Source organism: Ictalurus punctatus, chromosome 12 (genome assembly GCF_001660625.3).
Source record: "Ictalurus punctatus breed USDA103 chromosome 12, Coco_2.0, whole genome shotgun sequence".
NCBI lineage: Eukaryota > Metazoa > Chordata > Actinopteri > Siluriformes > Ictaluridae > Ictalurus > Ictalurus punctatus.
This window is the reverse complement of record NC_030427.2, coordinates 31,483,863-31,502,554: the sequence shown is the minus strand read 5'-3', so window position 1 is coordinate 31,502,554 and position 18,692 is coordinate 31,483,863. Positions and strand designations below refer to the sequence as shown.

The window sequence follows — 18,692 nt, the reverse complement described above, 5'->3', positions numbered from 1 at the left end:
TGTCTTACTGTAATTTCAAACAAAGTCCTCTCAGTTCCTCACACACACACACACTCGCTCTGTCGTTTATTCTCAACAGTTATTACTCAGCAGTGTGGAAAACACAAGACCAGAAGCAGGAAGTTAAAGCAGTTGTGTTTTATTAACACTACAGAAAGATTCAGACACAATGCCGTTATGTGCAGCACCGAACACTGAACGGATCAGGAGGAGAACGACCTGGCCATAAGGACGAGTTCTCACTCTCTCTCTCTCTGTATGTCGTATTGAAAAAGCCGGTGTAGAAATATGTGCCAGGATGAAAATATACAGTACAAAGATTACAAAAAATCCTTCTGGATCTTGTTCAGAGAATGAAGATTTTATCAAAAGTGTATCATTGAGCTCATGTTCATTAACCATAGCGACATTAAAGACAAAAACAAAACCTATGCAGAACATAATCCAGAGGACGTCTTTGGAATGGAAATACTGACACACACGACCAAAATAAAAACACAAAATGCAGCGTATCTCAGAAGTACTCCATTTCCCATGAGCCATTTCAACTCGGACTGGAACAGAGGATGTTGGGAAACGAAGTCCAGACCTTGTTGATTTAAATAAATAAATAAAAAGAGTTTGAAATTTGTTGCAGACTGTTCCCTCACTTTAATTAATTTGGTCAGAGTGTTCTTTAACGTTTCCTTTGGTGGACATTATTATGAGATGCGACCTCAAAATTAGCCCAGAATGAGAAAGCTGCACTCCTGATGCCTCAGCCTTCATTCACACTTGTAGCTAGCTTGTAGTTCATCTCCTGTAGGCTTTGTAGCGACCGGTACTGTTGTTGCTTGTGGGCGTGGCCAACAGTAGTAGCTACATATCGCTTCTAAAGCTAACCATTTAAACCCAAATTAAACAGCGCACTAATCAGTGTGAAAATAGGTTGTTTGATGTATGTGCTGCACGCTTGGCTTTGTTCTCCAATTAGATTAACAAAGCGAGCCAACTCTATTAGCTACATACGCTCACCGGACGCAGCAAATTCCCGAGACTTCCGTTCTGAGCTTCATTTTTCTGTGTATATTTATAGTGAGGTCGTATAAGACAGAATAAGATGAACCCACGATTCTTCCATAAATGGGACCTAATTTCAGGTAGTGAGGAACTGAAGAAACATCTGCCCACATGTACTGTAGGATTAGTTTGAGGAAACATTTTATCGCCGATTTAGCGTTCCACCACATCATTCCTGGTTCACACAGAAAATCACCATTCAAACTTTTCTTCGTTGGGCCCTCGCTCGTTCACTCATGTGCACGTAGAAAACTCGGTCAAATCTGCTGGTCTGAGTGATTTTTCTGGTTCTCGCAGGATCCCGGTCAATATATACACCTCTATTTTCTCACTACGAGTTGGGTTGTGTTGAGTATCTCAGGGTTCTCTGTTGGTTTAGCTAGAGTCCTTGCGCCAATATTACATTTCCTTATCACATAAAATCTGCCTAAGGTGTAGCGAAAGGTATGTCGGCCATATTTGTTCACTCTTTTATAGAACAGGATGGTGTGAGATGTATTACGCGACTAATTATTTTTAACCTGAGGCAAGAACGTAAAGAACGTACTATAGGAAACGGGGGGAAAAATGGAAAAAGAAAATGGAATATCAACATAAAGTGGTTTTTCCACAGTTTGCTGTTTGTTGAGTGAGGAAAAAAGTGAAAATATGTTCTACAAGAGTTGAGAGAGACCATGCATTATCGATTTTATTTTTCAAGATCACGAGTGGAGTCAGCGGTCAGTTACCATTAACTCACCGGAGAGAGCAGTTTTGGAAGCATCAGAAGCTGATTAAAACATCTACGCTAAAAAGCAGTTAGCTGAAGCTACTTAGCTACACTACAAGCAAGGCATTTATGTAGATGATTTATACTGAAGTTACATTCAAGACTGAGGTCACTTCTGATATCTGTAAATAACCCTTCAATCAAAAAAAAAGCTGCCTGATGAACAGTTTGGTCTCGTCGGCGGTCAGTGACCTCGAGAAGCCGCTACACACAGCGATCCATTGAAAACGCCGCCCGCGTTAACGAAATGAATCATTTTATTTGGCGCCACTGAAATTTTCTGTCGGTTTGATTAAAAACAATCTGTCATCGACTTTCAGTAACGGTTTTCCGACCTACAGGAGAGTCGTGGGAATCTCGCGGAGACTGTCGTAGTTACAGCAGGAAAGATGATCAGTACAATACTGTTTCCATCAGACTTCGACGTCCTCACCTCAACATTACATTATCACAAGGTATAAAATAACAATAACGCATGGCCTCTACGGATTTCGGTCATCTCCATACGTCGCAAATTTGTGAAAAGTGGAATGTGCGTGAGCAAGCAGAGCTGCTCTGAATATCTGTTTAAAAACAAACAAACAAACACATTCACATCACAGATAACACAGAACGGACATTTAAACGACCGAAAACGAATTAAACGTACACAACGCACAAACGCAGTCAAACACTTGCGTAGCTAACAAGTGATGGAAGCCACCGGTTTAGCCTGCACACCTGAATCACCTAACCACTTTAACAGACACTGCTCGGCTCAGTAACAGCAGCGTGGTGACTCAGGCATGCTAAACTGGTGTGTATAAGCCTCACGGTACAAAACTGAACACGCCAAAGACGTCTCCGCTGTTCAACTACATCTGAGGAAAACTGTGTACTTTTTTTTTTTTTTTGGCTGAAACGAGCGTCTGACTGGAAACGCTGTTCGGTTTAACATCTGTCCAGAAATACTGGTGGAAATGGAAAAGAAATGAAACTTTTTTTAACTTTCACTCACACACACACACACACACACACACACACACACACACACACACACACACACACACACACACTGTTCTCCAGGCGGCTAGTAAACAATCCGAGTTGGTAAACTCGAGTAGCTGATGGGCACGTCTTGGTGAAAATGTTTTAGATGAAGAACTCTCCGGTGAGATGACCCTCTGCGCGTACATGGGTGCTTGCGTGCGTGTGCCAGACAGGTCAGAGGTCAGCCACAGCCCTGACCTCGTCACCAGGTGAGCTGCGGTAGAGGTATTTCCAGATGGCATAGTAGTGCACGGCGGCGGCGAGCGTGACGAACACGTGCCAGATGGCGTGAGCAAATGGAATTACACCATCTGATTTAAAGAAGACCACGCCTAGGCAGTAGATGAAACCACCAAACGCCAGCTCATACACGCCATCTGTGTTTGTCTGCAGAGAGATAAACAGTGTGTGTGTGTGTGTGAGAGAGTGTGTGTTCAGTGTCATCAGTTAAATAATAAAATGTACACCTGGCCACATGGTGGCGCCTCACACTGCACTAATGCAGAAAGACCGTGCATTAATACTGTGAGACTGTTCCCCGATATCACAACTTATTATTCTCATTCAGGGGGCATCTCTCAAACATCATGTGGTAACCATGGAGACGTCCTGGTCCCTCAAATTAGCTGGCAATGAAAATGATGGATATTCTGATCCTACAGAAACGCACCACAGAGAAAACAAGGTGATGAAAACAACAGCCTATCTATCTATCTGGAAGTCCATCTACCAGTCAATGAATTTTTAGTCCATTTATTCGTCTAAAAGTTCATCCATTCATCTGGAAGTCTCCTGTGCACTTTTGTTAGTGTACGTGGAGGAAGTGATGCGTTGTGTGGAGTGTGAACAGTGAAGTCTTACCATCGACGTCACCACCAGTGCAGGGGAGAACCCCATCGTCAAATAGAAGGCCAGCTCCACCAGTTTATACCTACAACATACACATACACCATCAGCATGATTTTCTGTCACTCCACTGCACAGGAAGTGAAAGGTCAAAGGTCGCACTTCTCGTGGTAGTTGAAGACGTAGATGGTTCCTGCAGCCGCCATGAGCCACACGAACCAGCGCATGTGCGACGCCAGAGGACCCAGCTCCCTCAGGTTTAACCTACACACACACACACACACACACACACACGTTTAGAACTCCCACAGACTTTCTCTCTCATACACACAGACACCATATACTTCTCTTACCAGGGTGTGTATGAGGCGGCGATGAAGAAATAGATGACCACCCGGTCACACATGTGGAAGCAGTGTTCCACCGTCCTGCAGTACACACACACAGACACAGACACACACACACACACACACACACACACACACACACAATTACACACCTGACTTGATTATATACACACAGTGTAAACAATTAATTTTCCTCCTCTATTCACCCATCCTTTCCTTTATTCTTAATTTTCTCACTTTATATTTTCACCCCTTCCATCTCCCCGTGTTCAACCATTCCATCTCTCCGTGTTCACCGCCTCCATCTCCCCGTGTTCACCCCTTCCATCTCCCCGTGTTCACCGCGTCCATCTTTCAGTGTTCACCCCCTCCATCTCCCCGTGTTCACCCCTTCCATCTCCCCGTGTTCACCCCTTCCATCTCTCCGTGTTCACCCCCTCCATCTCCCCGTGTTCACCCCTTCCATCTCCCCGTGTTCACCGCGTCCATCTCTCAGTGTTCACCCCCTCCATCTCCCCGTGTTCACCCCTTCCATCTCTCCGTGTTCACCCCCTCCATCTCTCCGTGTTCACCCCTTCCATCTCCCCGTGTTCACCCCTTCCATCTCCCCGTGTTCACACCCTCCATCTCTCCGTGTTCACCCCCTCCATCTCCCCGTGTTCACCCCTTCCATCTCTCCGTGTTCACCCCTTCCATCTCTCCGTGTTCACCCCTTCCATCTCCCCATGTTCACCCCTTCCATCTCTCAGTGTTCACCCCTTCCATCTCCCCGTGTTCACCCCCTCCATCTCCCCGTGGTCACCCCCTCCATCTCCCCGTGTTCACCCCTTCCATCTCTCCGTGTTCACCCCTTCCATCTCTCCGCGTTCACCCCTTCCATCTCCCCGCGTTCACCCCCTCCATCTCCCCGGGTTCATCACTCCATCCCTCCAGTTCCCTAAGCTCATTCCTTCCTTTCATCTCCATTCATCCATCCATCCATCCATCCATCCCTCCCTCTGACCTCATGTGGCTCTTCTTCCAGGTGATGATGTGGAAGATGGTGGAGATGAGGAAGAGAGCACAGAGGCCGAGGCCGTACACCCATGCCGTGATCTTCTCCCACCGATCATCCGAGAGACGATGCAGCAGAGCCACACCCACAATCGCAGGCACGATCACCAGCTACACACACACACACACATGGCCAAACATGGCAACATGACTTAATAAAACTGTCTGGTATTAGTCCATATACGAGTGCACTGCTGAGGAACACCAGATACTCCTGTCTGATCGGGACTTATACTCACAATAAATAAATAAATAAATAAATTCATATACTACTGTCGAAAAGGCCTGTTTACCATCTTGTAATAATAATCTTCTGCTTACTCTACAAGACAATGTGCTGATGTGTGCAGTCAAATCACGAATCTGGGAAGATGTGTGTGTGTGTGTGTGTGTGTGTGTGTTTGTTTCTCACCGCGTGTGTGTAGCAGTTTGCTGCATGCTCGTAGCTTGTGGGTTTGTACCGGGAGTTAGCAGCAGCCCTGCTGTTCATGAATCTGTAAAACACACATACAAAGGTTGTATCATATCCAAACACAATGATGTAATCGATTATACAAGAGTTAATAATAATAATAATAATAATAATAATAATAGAACTTGCAATCTAAGCTTATAATATAAGAATAACATCAAGATCATTATACAACACTATATCTTTATAAAAGTATCACACGTCATCGTTTTCCGTCTCCATCATTATTCACATTAACGAGTCTTTGAGTCGTAACTAATCTGTAATTAATTAATAACACTTATGTTTACACTTATTATATTTACAATTATAGTGCTCTAATATCAAATATGACACTGAAGATCAGAACCAGGAGCGACATCGTCCCGAATGAGATCGGACCGGATCTAACGACGAACTTGCATCAGAAATGGAAATAAATGGGATCTGTGCATGTCTGATATGGATCATCTCTATTAATTACTTACCAAAATAGTTATAATACATAACGAGGTATATGTATGTTTTTTATTCATACATAATGAATAAAAAAAAGTTTCTTGGATGAGTTAAAAACACAGGGACACTGTGTACCCTTCACATTTCCTTTTACACTGTAGATCTAAAATATAATGAAATATAAACGGATTTCAAATGAATCGGAATCAAAACCGAATGGATCACAAAGGAAGACAATTCGAATTAATACACGCATTTGTACGTGTAAATATGGAGTCGTGTGTGTGTGTGTGTGTATATTTAGATATTTTTTGGATTAATGAATATTATGAACAGTAATCGCGTGAATGGTGACTCGTTAACATGGATGGAGCTTTAATATTTTACTAAATGGTTTGTTAAAAAATATGAGATGACAGGGCGAGCAATGATTTGGGGTGTACATTTCTAAATGAGATAAAAATATAATGAAATATTTCATTATAAATCAAATGGACCTGTCTATAATAATAATAATAATAATAATAATAATAATAATAATAATCACCAGATCAAAACAGATTCATTTTAATAAACAAACATAATCTTTTAACAGATGTATGCTTCAACTGGAATATTTTTTTAACTTAAGTGGAAAACAGTATGTGTGATGATGATGAATTATTAATGATCATATTAAAAATAAATAATAAATACTGAACTGAGCATGTATAACACTGCTTACACACCAAATAAACCGCTGCAGTGTAACAGTCTCTGCAGAGATTGTACTGTAAACTACTCACCTTTGGACGCTGTTTACTCTCTTCATCTTAAAGCAGGTCTAGAAGACGTGCAAACAGGAAACAAAACCAAAAGGGAAATAAATGTAAAGGAAGGAAAAGAAGTAACTGTTCAACATGCAAACCCGCGGTGTAAACCCTCCCCAGGCTCTCAACCTCTCCAACTACACACCAGGGAGGTTTTCAAACGTGTCCTGACTAACATAGCGAATCTAACTCAAGTCTAAAACAAAAACAAAAAAAAAACAGACTGAAATCCATTCTGTTACGCCATGACCATTCATATAAACCTGGTGCCGAAAACAGGCACCGCACCACTTAAAGCGCCTATAGTGAATTACTGCGGGCTCTGTCCTCAATCAGAGCTCGTTCCCTAACTAGTGCACTCTAACTCCGGTACAATAACGCTATCAAGTGCACTACACGGTCCATATATGTGCCGTTTGAACTCCTGCACACGGTCTATTGTTGCCATGCTGAGTGACAGAGCGCCAGCCAATGACTAAGCAGCATGAAGATCGAACGTCGCTGTAGATGACCAATCAGCGGCGAGTCTGATCCCAACCGTCATTCCGGCTCTCTTTTCCGAGAGGCTGCGATGACGTACACACGAGTAGGCGTGAGGCGAAAAAAATGGCCACAGCTGCGGTACTTGTTTAGTCAGTTTTTACGTACAACCTGGAACTCTGTTTACTGTGATTAAAGTGTGATTGAAAATAGGACACAAGATATATATCTATCAGTGAAACGGTAAACTTTGTGAAGTAAGTGCACCCTCACGTCGAGGTCACGTGACCCCTGTAGGAACTTACTGGATCCTTTCAGAAAGCCAGTGAACTCTCGCTTGAGTGCTGTATTGTCTCCAGAAACAAAACTTACTTTCTCAGAAAATATTTCTTTTAAGATGAAGCAGTGACTTTTCTTGGGTTTGTTGGAACTGTGCTCGTTTTTCAGCAGATCTGTTTTATTAAAGCTCATCTGACGAGCAGACCCGTAGGAAAACTCCGCCCTGATGTGCATCTAATATTTTTACATAGAAATATTTCCGTGTTAATATTGCGTAAATATTTATTTGACGGTCGGTGCGGTATTTTCGTAATTCCTGTTAGAGCTTTGTGCTTGTGTGCAGCGTCAGTGTCGGGTAAATTACTCAAAAAAAAGTAATCCACTACAGATTACTAATTACTACTTTAATATTGTAATCTGATTACATTACTGATTACTGCATATAAAGAGTAATCAGATTTCTGATTATTTCCACGTTATTTTCAAAACCTACAAAAATACACTGCAAAGTGATACTCGTCGTTCTTCGGGTCATTTAACTTTACTAACTGGGCTAGTTTGGTGTTGCTAGCCAAGGGGGGGCACAGCTAAGCTATCATGCTAGTACTAGCTACTGCAGTGCCATGCAAAGTACATTATCTTTCCTTATGCTCTGCTCATATGTTCACGTAAACTGCAAAATAAAATGCCAATCACATACTGATTGTAAAGGTTGATATTCAAGTTGTTCAGGGTGGAATCTTCATTACCACGATTATTCCAGATGGAACGCTACAACACGATCTGGGCCTTAATTTGTTTTGTTTTATGTTTCACTTAGTTTGCAGAAAGACTGGTTATAAGATAACACTCTTGAGACATTGTGACCCAACTAGATCAGGTGAGCAACAAATGCCTCAGGTGTGACCAAATGAAACCAGGATAAAGAGGTTACTGAAGATGCATAAACAGATCAAAACAGCATGGGAAAGGATACTCTCAGAGATATATCACTGCAAATCGACACCCTTGTTTTGGTCTTGGATGCTCTAATCGACTACATCAGATGGGTAACAGGAGACATTGGTACCCTAGAGATTTGTATTTTCCCAAAAATTGTTTATGCCCAATTTAGATAGATTTATACCCATGAGCTACTGCTGTTATCAAAAAGACTGTCTTGTTCCTAATCCCAGGACTCTTATTCACTTTGTACTGTGTGTCTTTACTCTTCTACACCCGTATACGCTAATGATTTGTTATCCCACTATCTGATGTTACCCAGAAGATGACGGGTTACCCTTTGAGTCAACTTTTCTTAACTGTGTCTCTGCCTTGCTCACTATGGATCTAAATCCACATCTGGATTTCTGTAAAGCTGATTTGTGACAAGGTGTATTTGAATTGAATTGAATTGGAGTCTCACCCATTGGTACAAACAATATATAGTGACCTTTTTGTTGAAAGACCTGCCTGGAGTACAATACGATAAAACATGTATAAATATGGCTTTATCAACTTGATGAAGTTATGGGTTTATTCACTGTGCTCACCACTGTGTATTGTAATGTGATACGCCAGAGTAAACAAGGGGGGAATACCATTAAATTCCATTACAAACCATTACACAACCACTAGAAGCCATATCTTCCCTTTGTAAAGCAAGGAAGTCGTAAAATAAATATAAACATGTATACATGTGTATAGTCTCTATGTACATATCTACATGTATCTATAAGTACTACATTTGATGTATGTGTAAATGTCTCTTAAGTGGAAAATCTCCCTGTGTGTTCCCTTTCACCTGCTCTCTCATCTATCACAATGAATGAATGAATGCCTTTTTATTGTCACTATACATATGTACAATGAAATTAAGAGCCACTCCTTTTTGTTCCGTGCAAACATATACATTCAATACACAAGAAGAATAAACAGATAATACACAGATAAATAAACTGGAACTGGAATCTCCATACTTCAGACTGGTAGCAGTTATGAGGAAAGGCCTTCAGAAGATGGGGTCCCATTAATGCTGAAAATATTAATAAAGGTTTTCACCCCCTTGTATTTTGTGTGTGTGTGTGTGTGTGTGTGTGAGAGAGAGAGAGAGAGAGAGAGAGAGAGAGAGAGAGAGAGAGATGAACGATATATCAAAATTTTATGGTTCTTACCAAATGTAACCTCATGTAGGTGTCTGCGGACAAAACATTAACTTTGTTGTATGTAAGGCATGCAAAGTTCAAACAGGCTTGAGTAAGTGGGAATCAGGAAAACAGCTCTCCCACTCTCTAAACCATAAAATATTCAAATCCATTAGGAAAGTGTCTCATGGTTTCCATCGTGTACTGGCAGAAAAACCTTACATATGTGTGTACATTTCCATAACTCTTATATTTAAAAAAAAGTTTTATCACTTGTTTAGCAGCACATAGAGGAGAAGGTCCTGTGATTTTACCGTAGTTAAAGTGGCATAAAGTCTCCAGTAAATGAATCAGGAGCTACTGTATTCTGAGTCGAGCTGTGTCACCTGTTAGGAAACTTTCTGCTCATAGCTTATATGCAAAACAATAACAGGTGTGATCATAATGTGAGCTCAGCTGATCTCACCCATCTCTGTAGGTCCCTGCAGTCACCAGCGGAACGGCTGTCCTACCAGGATGTGATGCAGCCACTGACAGTGCTCTCAGTGGTGCAATGATAAAAGTTCATGAGAATGTCCAGGGCCATTCCAAACTGCCTCAGCTTCCCTAGAAAGTACAGATGCTGCTGGGCTGTTCTCACCACTGGGTGAGTGTGAATGGACCATTTGAGGTCACTGGAAAGGAATTTAAAGCTGCAAACACTTTCCACCTTTGTTCCATTGGTGTGAATCGGGCCTGCTTACCCTCGTGTCTCTTCCTGTAGTCCACAATCACCTTCTTTGTTTTACTGACCTTGTTGTTGTCTGAGCACCAAGCAGCCAGGGCTCTGTCCTCCTCTCTGTAGGCCGTTTCATCAGAATCCGAGACAAGGCCTACAATGTTGGTGTTGTTGGCAAATTTAAGGATGATATTTAAGCTGTGCTGTGCTACACAGTCATGTGTAAGCACGGAGTACAGAAGGTGGCTGAGCACACAGCTTTGTGGAGCTCCTGTGCTTAGGGTGAGAGATGATTCCGACCAGAATGTCCAGGATCCAGTTGCACAGGGGCAGACCCAGACCCTGTAGCTTGGTGACAAGCTTAGTGAGAAATTATCGTATTGAATTTTGAACTGAAGTCAATGAACAGCAATCTCACATAGTTGTTCTTCCCCTCCAGGTGGCTAAGGGCTGTGCGCCGTGCCAGAGTTATGATTATCAGCATATGATTATCAGATGATCACGGTGCTTTCCTGGAGTTGATCTCCTTGAAAGATCATCTCAGTCCACATGTGCCAGATGTCAGAGCTTTGGTAGTGAGATTCCACACTGTCCTATAGCTCCTCTTGACCTCCCTGATGTCTTTCTGAAGGTCATATCTGGACTTCTTGTAGGCCACTGGATCACCAGAGTAGTCAGAAGCAGTGCATTCTCTCAGTTTGGTTCAAACATCCCCACTGACCCATGGCTTTTGGTTGGGAAAAACGGGTGGAGGTTTTGAATGATCTCATCTGTGCACTTACTGAGGTAGCTGAGGACAGTATCCACATGTCCACATGTCTCCCTCTTGTATAATAAAGATCACTAGATCTTTTTATCTGCAAAATATCTGTAAAGATCTTTTTTTTTAAAAATCAGAATATACAAGAGATGCTAAATTTTGGGGTAGTAACTTCTAACTTCAGTAATGTACACTTTATTGCCTATCTAGAACTTTAACATGGGTTAAATGTGCCAGAAAACTGATGGAGTGTTTGTTCGATGTCACGTCGTGAGTGGAAATCAGGTCGGATCAGACAGAGGAACAGAGAATGAGGAGGAAGAAGAGGATCAGCCGGCTTAGCATGATGCAGCCACAACCTCTACCTTTCCATCTGGTATCCAACTGATATTACGTCTGTGAATAGGAAGTAAGAATACTGTAATCACAGATCAGTAAATACAGCAACATGTGTAGAGATGTTGCTTTGCACAGGAGATGTACGAGAGTATATGATGTAAAAACAAGGTAAGATTTTTCCATGTCTCGGAAACAATCTAGTTTCAATACAGCCAGTGTATTGTATTGCATATACCTGTATATGGCCTTGAATGAACTCTTGCTGTGTGTGGTTTAAAACGCAGCAATGCCAGTGAACAATGCACTTATTGCAGTTACGGCTATTATAAGACACAATAGAAACACAAAAGCACCGAAACCATGCTGTACAACAAAGCAGGTCAGTCTCGATTCCCATGGGATTACATATTAAACATCAGTCTTGTCTTCAGTTAGAAACAGTGCACATGTATCCACCTGTAAATCTGCACACACACACACACCAATTACATAACAATACCTTATTCGTTTTCGTGAGAGGAACCATGACCAGCTCTAAAACCATTCTCTCCTGAGTGCATCACTGATATAAATCTGTGAATGTGGGACATTTATTTCCTTTCATTCCACAGCACTGTTCAATTCTGTATTCTGAAGGTTGTGATTAAATTTCTATAGTGACAGCTTGTTCACAGGTCAGAGGTAAAGCTGTAACTAAGTTTTCTGACATCTTCAGGACAGAGGAGTTTACACTTCGTGATTTCTTAGTAATGATAAGCTTGTTACTTGTTTCGTGGACATTCCACAACATTAAATGTAACTATATGTGGATAAACAAAAGTATGATGTGTTTTTAATAAATGAAAAAAAATTCATTGTTGGCAAATTGCTGTGGATTAATAAGATGATTAAAACACTTCAGGATGTGCTGTTATAGGAAAATAATCGACTTTTCTGGGTGGCAACAGAAGATAGACAGTATTACTAAGTAGGGAAACAGGTTAATTGGAAAACCTTGTTCAGGCATGTCTGGTTGCTTAATTCAGCTATTTACATTTTCTAAAGAAATAGCGACTGGGTCATAAATAATCCATTCTCATAATAGTCCAATAATATTTTGCTTGGATGAACAGAACCTGATCAGGAGACGTTACTTTTGGAAAAACGCAGAGCTGATGCAGAGCAGGAAGGAGTAAGTATTCCAGACTGCAGAGCTTATTATGAGAGCGTGTGTATGTGTGTGTTCATGAAAGAGGAATGTTCTTAGATGTTAATGGCTGATCTATAACACACACACCACACAAACACCCTGAGGGAACAACTGTCCCTCCTGCCCTGTGATTAACTTTACATTGACAGTTAATAATTCAGGAGAGACTGTATGCTGTGTGACAGGCTGGGTAACTCATCCGAAAAACAACTACAAGTGTGACGATAATATCGGTGTACGTGCGTATTACAGTAATCTGAAATAGCGCCACCATTAATGTTATGACGTGTGTGAAATTTTGTGATATATTGCCATCAGATGAGCATCTATAGTATTATTCTCATTTCAGTTAACAGGATTAGAAAAAGCACTAAAGTTCAGTAGCACCATTCTCATCTCCACAGATATTCCTGTTAGACTGCAGCTTTTGTGTGTGTGTGTGTGTGTGTGTGTGTGTGTGTGTGTGTGCACATTTGTCTAAGCCTGCCTTCTAAGTGACTTAACTAATAAGATTTAATGTCTTGTAAAGGCTTTTGGAAAGCTTGGCTGTCTTGGTTTCGTTTTGGGTGTTAAATGGGGTTATGTGAAATAAGTACTGCATGTGGAAACACACACACACACACACACACACACACACACACACACACACACACACACACACACACACACACACACACACATTATGCCTTTACATAATCTGTTTAAAAAATGTATCATCTTTCTGCTAGCTAGACTCATGTGCAGAGACAGTGGCATCCAAATTAACCATTTAGCAGACAACTATGATCTCACAACTTCCATCACTTGAACGACAAGTACAACCCCAACATCGATTTCAAAATAAATGTTTATCTTCAAAAAGCTATGCAGCTGATAAGGTAAAACATCAAATACCTTGTCTTTATATGTTTTTCGTTTCAATACAAGTCAAATCACTCCTCTTTGTTTTTATTAGCATTTTCCATACTATCCCAACTTTTTCGGAATTGGGGTTGTATTTCCCACGGCAAAACCATTCATTACAACTGAACACCCCAAAAATAAAACATAAAGTTTTATTTTCTTCTCAGAGGTCAAAAGTTTTATTAAAATGGCTGACATTCTGGTGAGAAAGCAAACTCCACATGAAATCCGAGCCTCTGGTCATTTGTTCGGTGTAGTAAAAATGTGTGTATTAACCCGAGGTAGACATCACTGGAAGCTTAGGCCAAAAAGGAAGTAAATATGGCGCAATTTGCAACGGACGCAGATGAAAATATAATACAAACTTTTGCTTTCCGCACCATATTTAAAGGTCAGCAAAACACCGGCTTCTTAAAGCAGCGAAAAAAGAAGAGAGCCCTTGTTGATAGTTGTGTTTTTGGCCTTGGTGTCCACCTGAGTTGACATAATTCACCACCATCGCTTTTTCAATGATGTACGACTTGCATTGACGGGAATATCCGATCTGTCTGCTTACACGGCAGACGCAAATGCACGTATCTGATTCATATCAGATTTATTTCGACGTATGAATGAGGCCTGAAACTGATCTGAGAATATTGGAATCCATGTGCTTTTTTCCTGTGCACACGTTCATGGGACATATCTGTGCCACATGGGAGGAAAAAATCGAAATTGGGTCATTTGAACCATGTAGTGTAAATTCGGCCACAACAAACAGTGACACAACTATCTTCCAGTTGAAAACATATTTGTTCTTTTACATCAGCACTGTTCATTTCATCAGGCTATGGTGTACTTCTTTCCCTTTTGGCTTCAACACTGAAATGTGGCATGACTGGTTAGCAACAATTTGTACTGGACTCCATGCAGTTGTTTTAATACATGATGATAGTGAAACTGATACACACTTGCACACATAAATGCCTTTGAGCTAGTCCTGCATTCTATTACTGTGTTGTTGTTGTTTTTCAAGCATGGTGGAGGAAGTGTGAAGGTGTGAGGATACTTTGCTGCTTCAGGGCCTGGGCAACTTGCAATAATTGAGGGAAACATGAATTCTGCTCTCCAGAAAATCTTAAAGGAGAATGTCTGGTCTTCAGTCCGTAAATTGAAACTCAAGCGTAACTGGATTATGCAGCAAGACAATGATCCAAAGTGTAGGAGTAAATCCTAGTCCTGGAAGTAAGTGAAAGACTGCGCTCCAGTTATCGGAAGAGTTTGGTTGCAGTTGTTGCTGCTAAATGTGGCACAACCAGATTTTAAGTTTAAGGGGCCAATTAGATTTTCACATTGGTTATAGGTGTTGGATAACTTCTTTGCTTCAGAAAAAAAAAAAAAAAACCTATTTTGTATGTTTACTCAGATTGCCTTTGTTTTACGTTGTATTTCATTTGAAGATCTAAAACTGTTTCGTATGTGATATACACAAAAACATAAGAATTCACAACACTGTAATTGTTATCCTCTGTAATCAGTAGCTAGCGTATGCTCTCTGTCCATAAAACAATACTAGAATCAGAGCCTGTCTTCAGAGCTCGCAACGTATCTGGTGTTGTATAGATGCCTCAATTTTATTATGTTCTAAACCAAATCAATACTGAGTCTAAGCAATATATTCTATCTGATATCAGTGTCTAACATTTGGTTTCACTCTGTGTGTGTGTGTGTGTGTGTGTGTGAGCCACACTACACTTCCACGTCATGTAGGTCTTATCATTACAGTGTGCTAAATATTGACCGAGCTCTTACTGTCACTCAACCTTTGAAACATGTTTAATTAACACTATAACAGCAGCTGATGCTGATAATATTTATGTTACATTATGAGGTTGAGATATGATAAGAGATGAATGTTTGTGTTTCTCCGAACGCACTGAGAGACAACCAGTAACCATTAGCAAGCTACTGGGAACAACTATTAATCTCTCAATTCCTAGGCTGCGATATTAGGAAATTCCTCATACTGTGTACTCTGTCTAGACTTTCTCAATCATTCTGTCAATAAAGTAAAGGTTACGCTGTTGTAAGAAGGTTTAGCTAAGCTGTTCATGAAATGCGTAATATGCTTATTTGACCTGGAAGCTGCAGATTTCCAGACTGTTATCATGATAATTGTTCGGGTTTAAGGAAAAGTCAGACCAAATGGGAGAAAAATTTGCGATATGGAAAAAAAAGAAAAAGACAAATGAATTGAACTGGAAGAAGAACAAGATTTTCACTTTGTAGCCTTTTTACAACATGGTGGACTTGGTCATCAACGTGCTAAATCAGTAGTGCTGACATCTGGATTTTGTTTGAATGATGGTTGTCGCTCACAGTTGCCAAACTCTTTTCTCTCTGTCATTTTCTCTTTCTGTCCACCCCTTTGTCTGTAGGGACAGTAATATAATTCCCCAAATGAAAGGGATTAACGTCTGTGCGTATGTGTCATGGCTGATTAAACACAGTATTGTCTCGTGCCATGCTAAACTGACGGTTTCCTGGAAACGTCACCACTACTAATGATCATCTATCTAAGTCTGAGGACTAACGAAGATCCCTTATCACTTTATAAGGTTCAGACACCTGGGGGTCAAAGAGTACCGAGGCAGTCTCTTGCCAGTGTTACATGATAAAGCTAAACCATTACGGAAAAAAACAGTCAAGTGGAAACGAGCACAAAGGTACGATAAAGTGTCTGATATCTTGGACAGAACACTGATGGTGTCTCGTTCTTTCAAGGAACAAAAGCATACCCAATGTCTCTCTTATTCCAAATATAGTCGCTAAGCCAGGACATATTTGGTGTATGAAATTTTCTTCTTTGGTGCTGTGCTGGAGTTTTAAACGTAGACGGTCAGAAGTACATCACAGAGTTCAAAACAGTAGAAAAAAAGCTTTAAAACTTTAGGGTAATTTGAAGAAGCAAACATCAGATGAAAAACAAAGCTTAGCAAATTGATTACAGCTGAGGTAAAATTAATGTGTGGGTAAATACTGGGAGCACATGCTCCATGACATGGTATTTGGGAAATAGGTTATATAGTGTGTGTGTGTGTGTGTGTGTGTGTGTGTGTGTGTGTGTGTGTGTGTGTGTGTGTGTGTGTTAGTCTCTTATTCCTGAATACAACCTGCCAACAGTGCAAAATCATGGGGGTTAAAAAAAGAATAAAGGAAACAAACACACACTAACCCTTTCAGCGAGGACTTCCCCAGATCCAGTCCCAGCATTCGTACAAAAAGTCCTCCTTTTTAAAAAACAGTCGTATGTGTTTGTGTGTTCGGTGTCTGTTTTCAGTCCTCTCGACCTGGTCTCATGGTTATTTATGAGTGAGAAGGCGGGGTAGCATGCCAGGCCCACTGTTGAACTCCTACAATGCACCACAATGGGTAGCGTCCACATTTTATTCTGTAGCAAGTACAGATCACCCAGAATGCACTCGGTGTTTTGAAGATGACACATGGCCAATAAAGTCCAAAGTTCACATCCACTTTAGGGGCTTGGAAGCAAAGGTTCTTTATCCTTGACTGCTGTTCCTGCTGATGGACAATTTATCAGCCAAGTTGGGATATTACACACACAAAAAAAAAAATTCAACAAGGGGGTTATGAAAGTGTATCAAATGTGAAAATAGAACAAATTCCACATAGTTGCACCAATAGGGGTTACTTCACTAGGTCTTGATGTAACCCTGCTGCTTTTCCATGGTCAACTAACTCTTGTTCTTTCCTCTGGATAGTTTAAATTTGGGGCGGCTATGGTTCAGGTGGTAGAGCGGCTTGTCCACTAATTGTAGGGTTGGTGCTTCGATTCCTGGACCACGTGACTCCACATGCCGAAGTGTCCTTGGGCAAGACACTGAACCCCAAGTTGCTCCCGATGGCAAGTTAGCACCTTGCATGGCAGCTTTGCTACCATTGGTGTGCGAGTGTGTGTGTGTGAACAGGTGAATGAGAACCAGTGTGGATAAAAGTGCTATATAAGTGCGCCATTTACCATTTAAATGTGTTATCTATTCACACAATCTAATGAAAAGCCAGGAACAGGGTTAGCATCTGAACCAAATCCAGTGAAACTGTGCTGCATTCGACTTGTTCAAATTGCATGAGCTAGCAACAAGCTAGCCAACTGATGTTAGTGATATGAGTGATAACTTGAACGTTCATGGTGCTAAAGAGAACTGTGTGGTCAATGTTACAGATTTAAACAATAATGTATCTGCATGTTGATTGATCTAACACAAATCGATCTACAAACTACCATAATCTCGTTTTAAAATTGGAGAAGTGGTGTTTTATTTACTGTTGTTGGTGTGAGTAGACTTACTGATAGCATGCTACGTGCTGAACATGCGGTTCACGACTTCTTCTCAACATTCGGAGTAGGAATTTGAATGTTGGAATGAGGAAGTTGACGGACTTTTTTGCTTAGTCGGAAGGTGGAAATGTCATCTTACAAGCTCTAATCAAAAGCAGAATCAGTCTCATTTGTCCGAATTTATGTCTCTCCGCCAATAACCTAACCATTTATGGGCAATTTATAGGATCTTGTGGTGCGAGCTAAACTGGAACCAGATGCTTACAGTCGGTCACCAGTCAGGTACCAACATTCCAGTTGGATGTGTTTTTGGTACTTGCACAAGATCAAACCATATGGACCTAATGGCATGAGGTTGGACTAGCAGCCTTATTCATTGCTGCCTGGTTACACATGCTGAAACTGGTCATCACTGTGACCGCTCATCTCACAAAACAGTGTAAAGTAAAGTGAGGTAGAACTAGTGTTTCCCCAGCTCATGTTCTGGCAAGTTCTTATTTTTTAAATGTATGATTGGGAAAAAATGCAACCAGGAAGTCGTGCAAGATTTCCTTTCGATGTCAAAGAAACACAGGTCAGCAGTCACTGTGCCATTATTCTTGATGAGTCACTTGCAAAAACATAGCAGAGAATATTTAATCTATACCATAGACTGTTTATAGTCAAGAGACACACACTAAAAGGTCTACATTGCACTCGCATTGCAATTTACAAGCGATGTTGTTGCCTCGAGATTTAAA

The 18,692-nt window shown here is 41.0% G+C and overlaps 1 protein-coding gene across 4 annotated transcripts; it reads right to left on the bottom strand.

Annotated features, from left to right (window-relative positions):
* Positions 1-123: 123 nt before the first annotated feature.
* On the bottom strand, positions 124-17,112 carry mmd (monocyte to macrophage differentiation-associated). 4 transcript variants are annotated; one of them, NM_001200780.1, is given in 9 exon segments: positions 2,707-2,857; positions 2,884-3,244; positions 3,719-3,788; positions 3,866-3,967; positions 4,057-4,131; positions 5,054-5,214; positions 5,516-5,597; positions 6,799-6,836; positions 16,828-16,927. In NM_001200780.1, coding segments are annotated over 7 exon segments (729 nt in total). In that variant the 5' UTR covers positions 6,825-6,836; positions 16,828-16,927; the 3' UTR covers positions 2,707-2,857; positions 2,884-3,031.
* Positions 17,113-18,692: the final 1,580 nt, after the last annotated feature.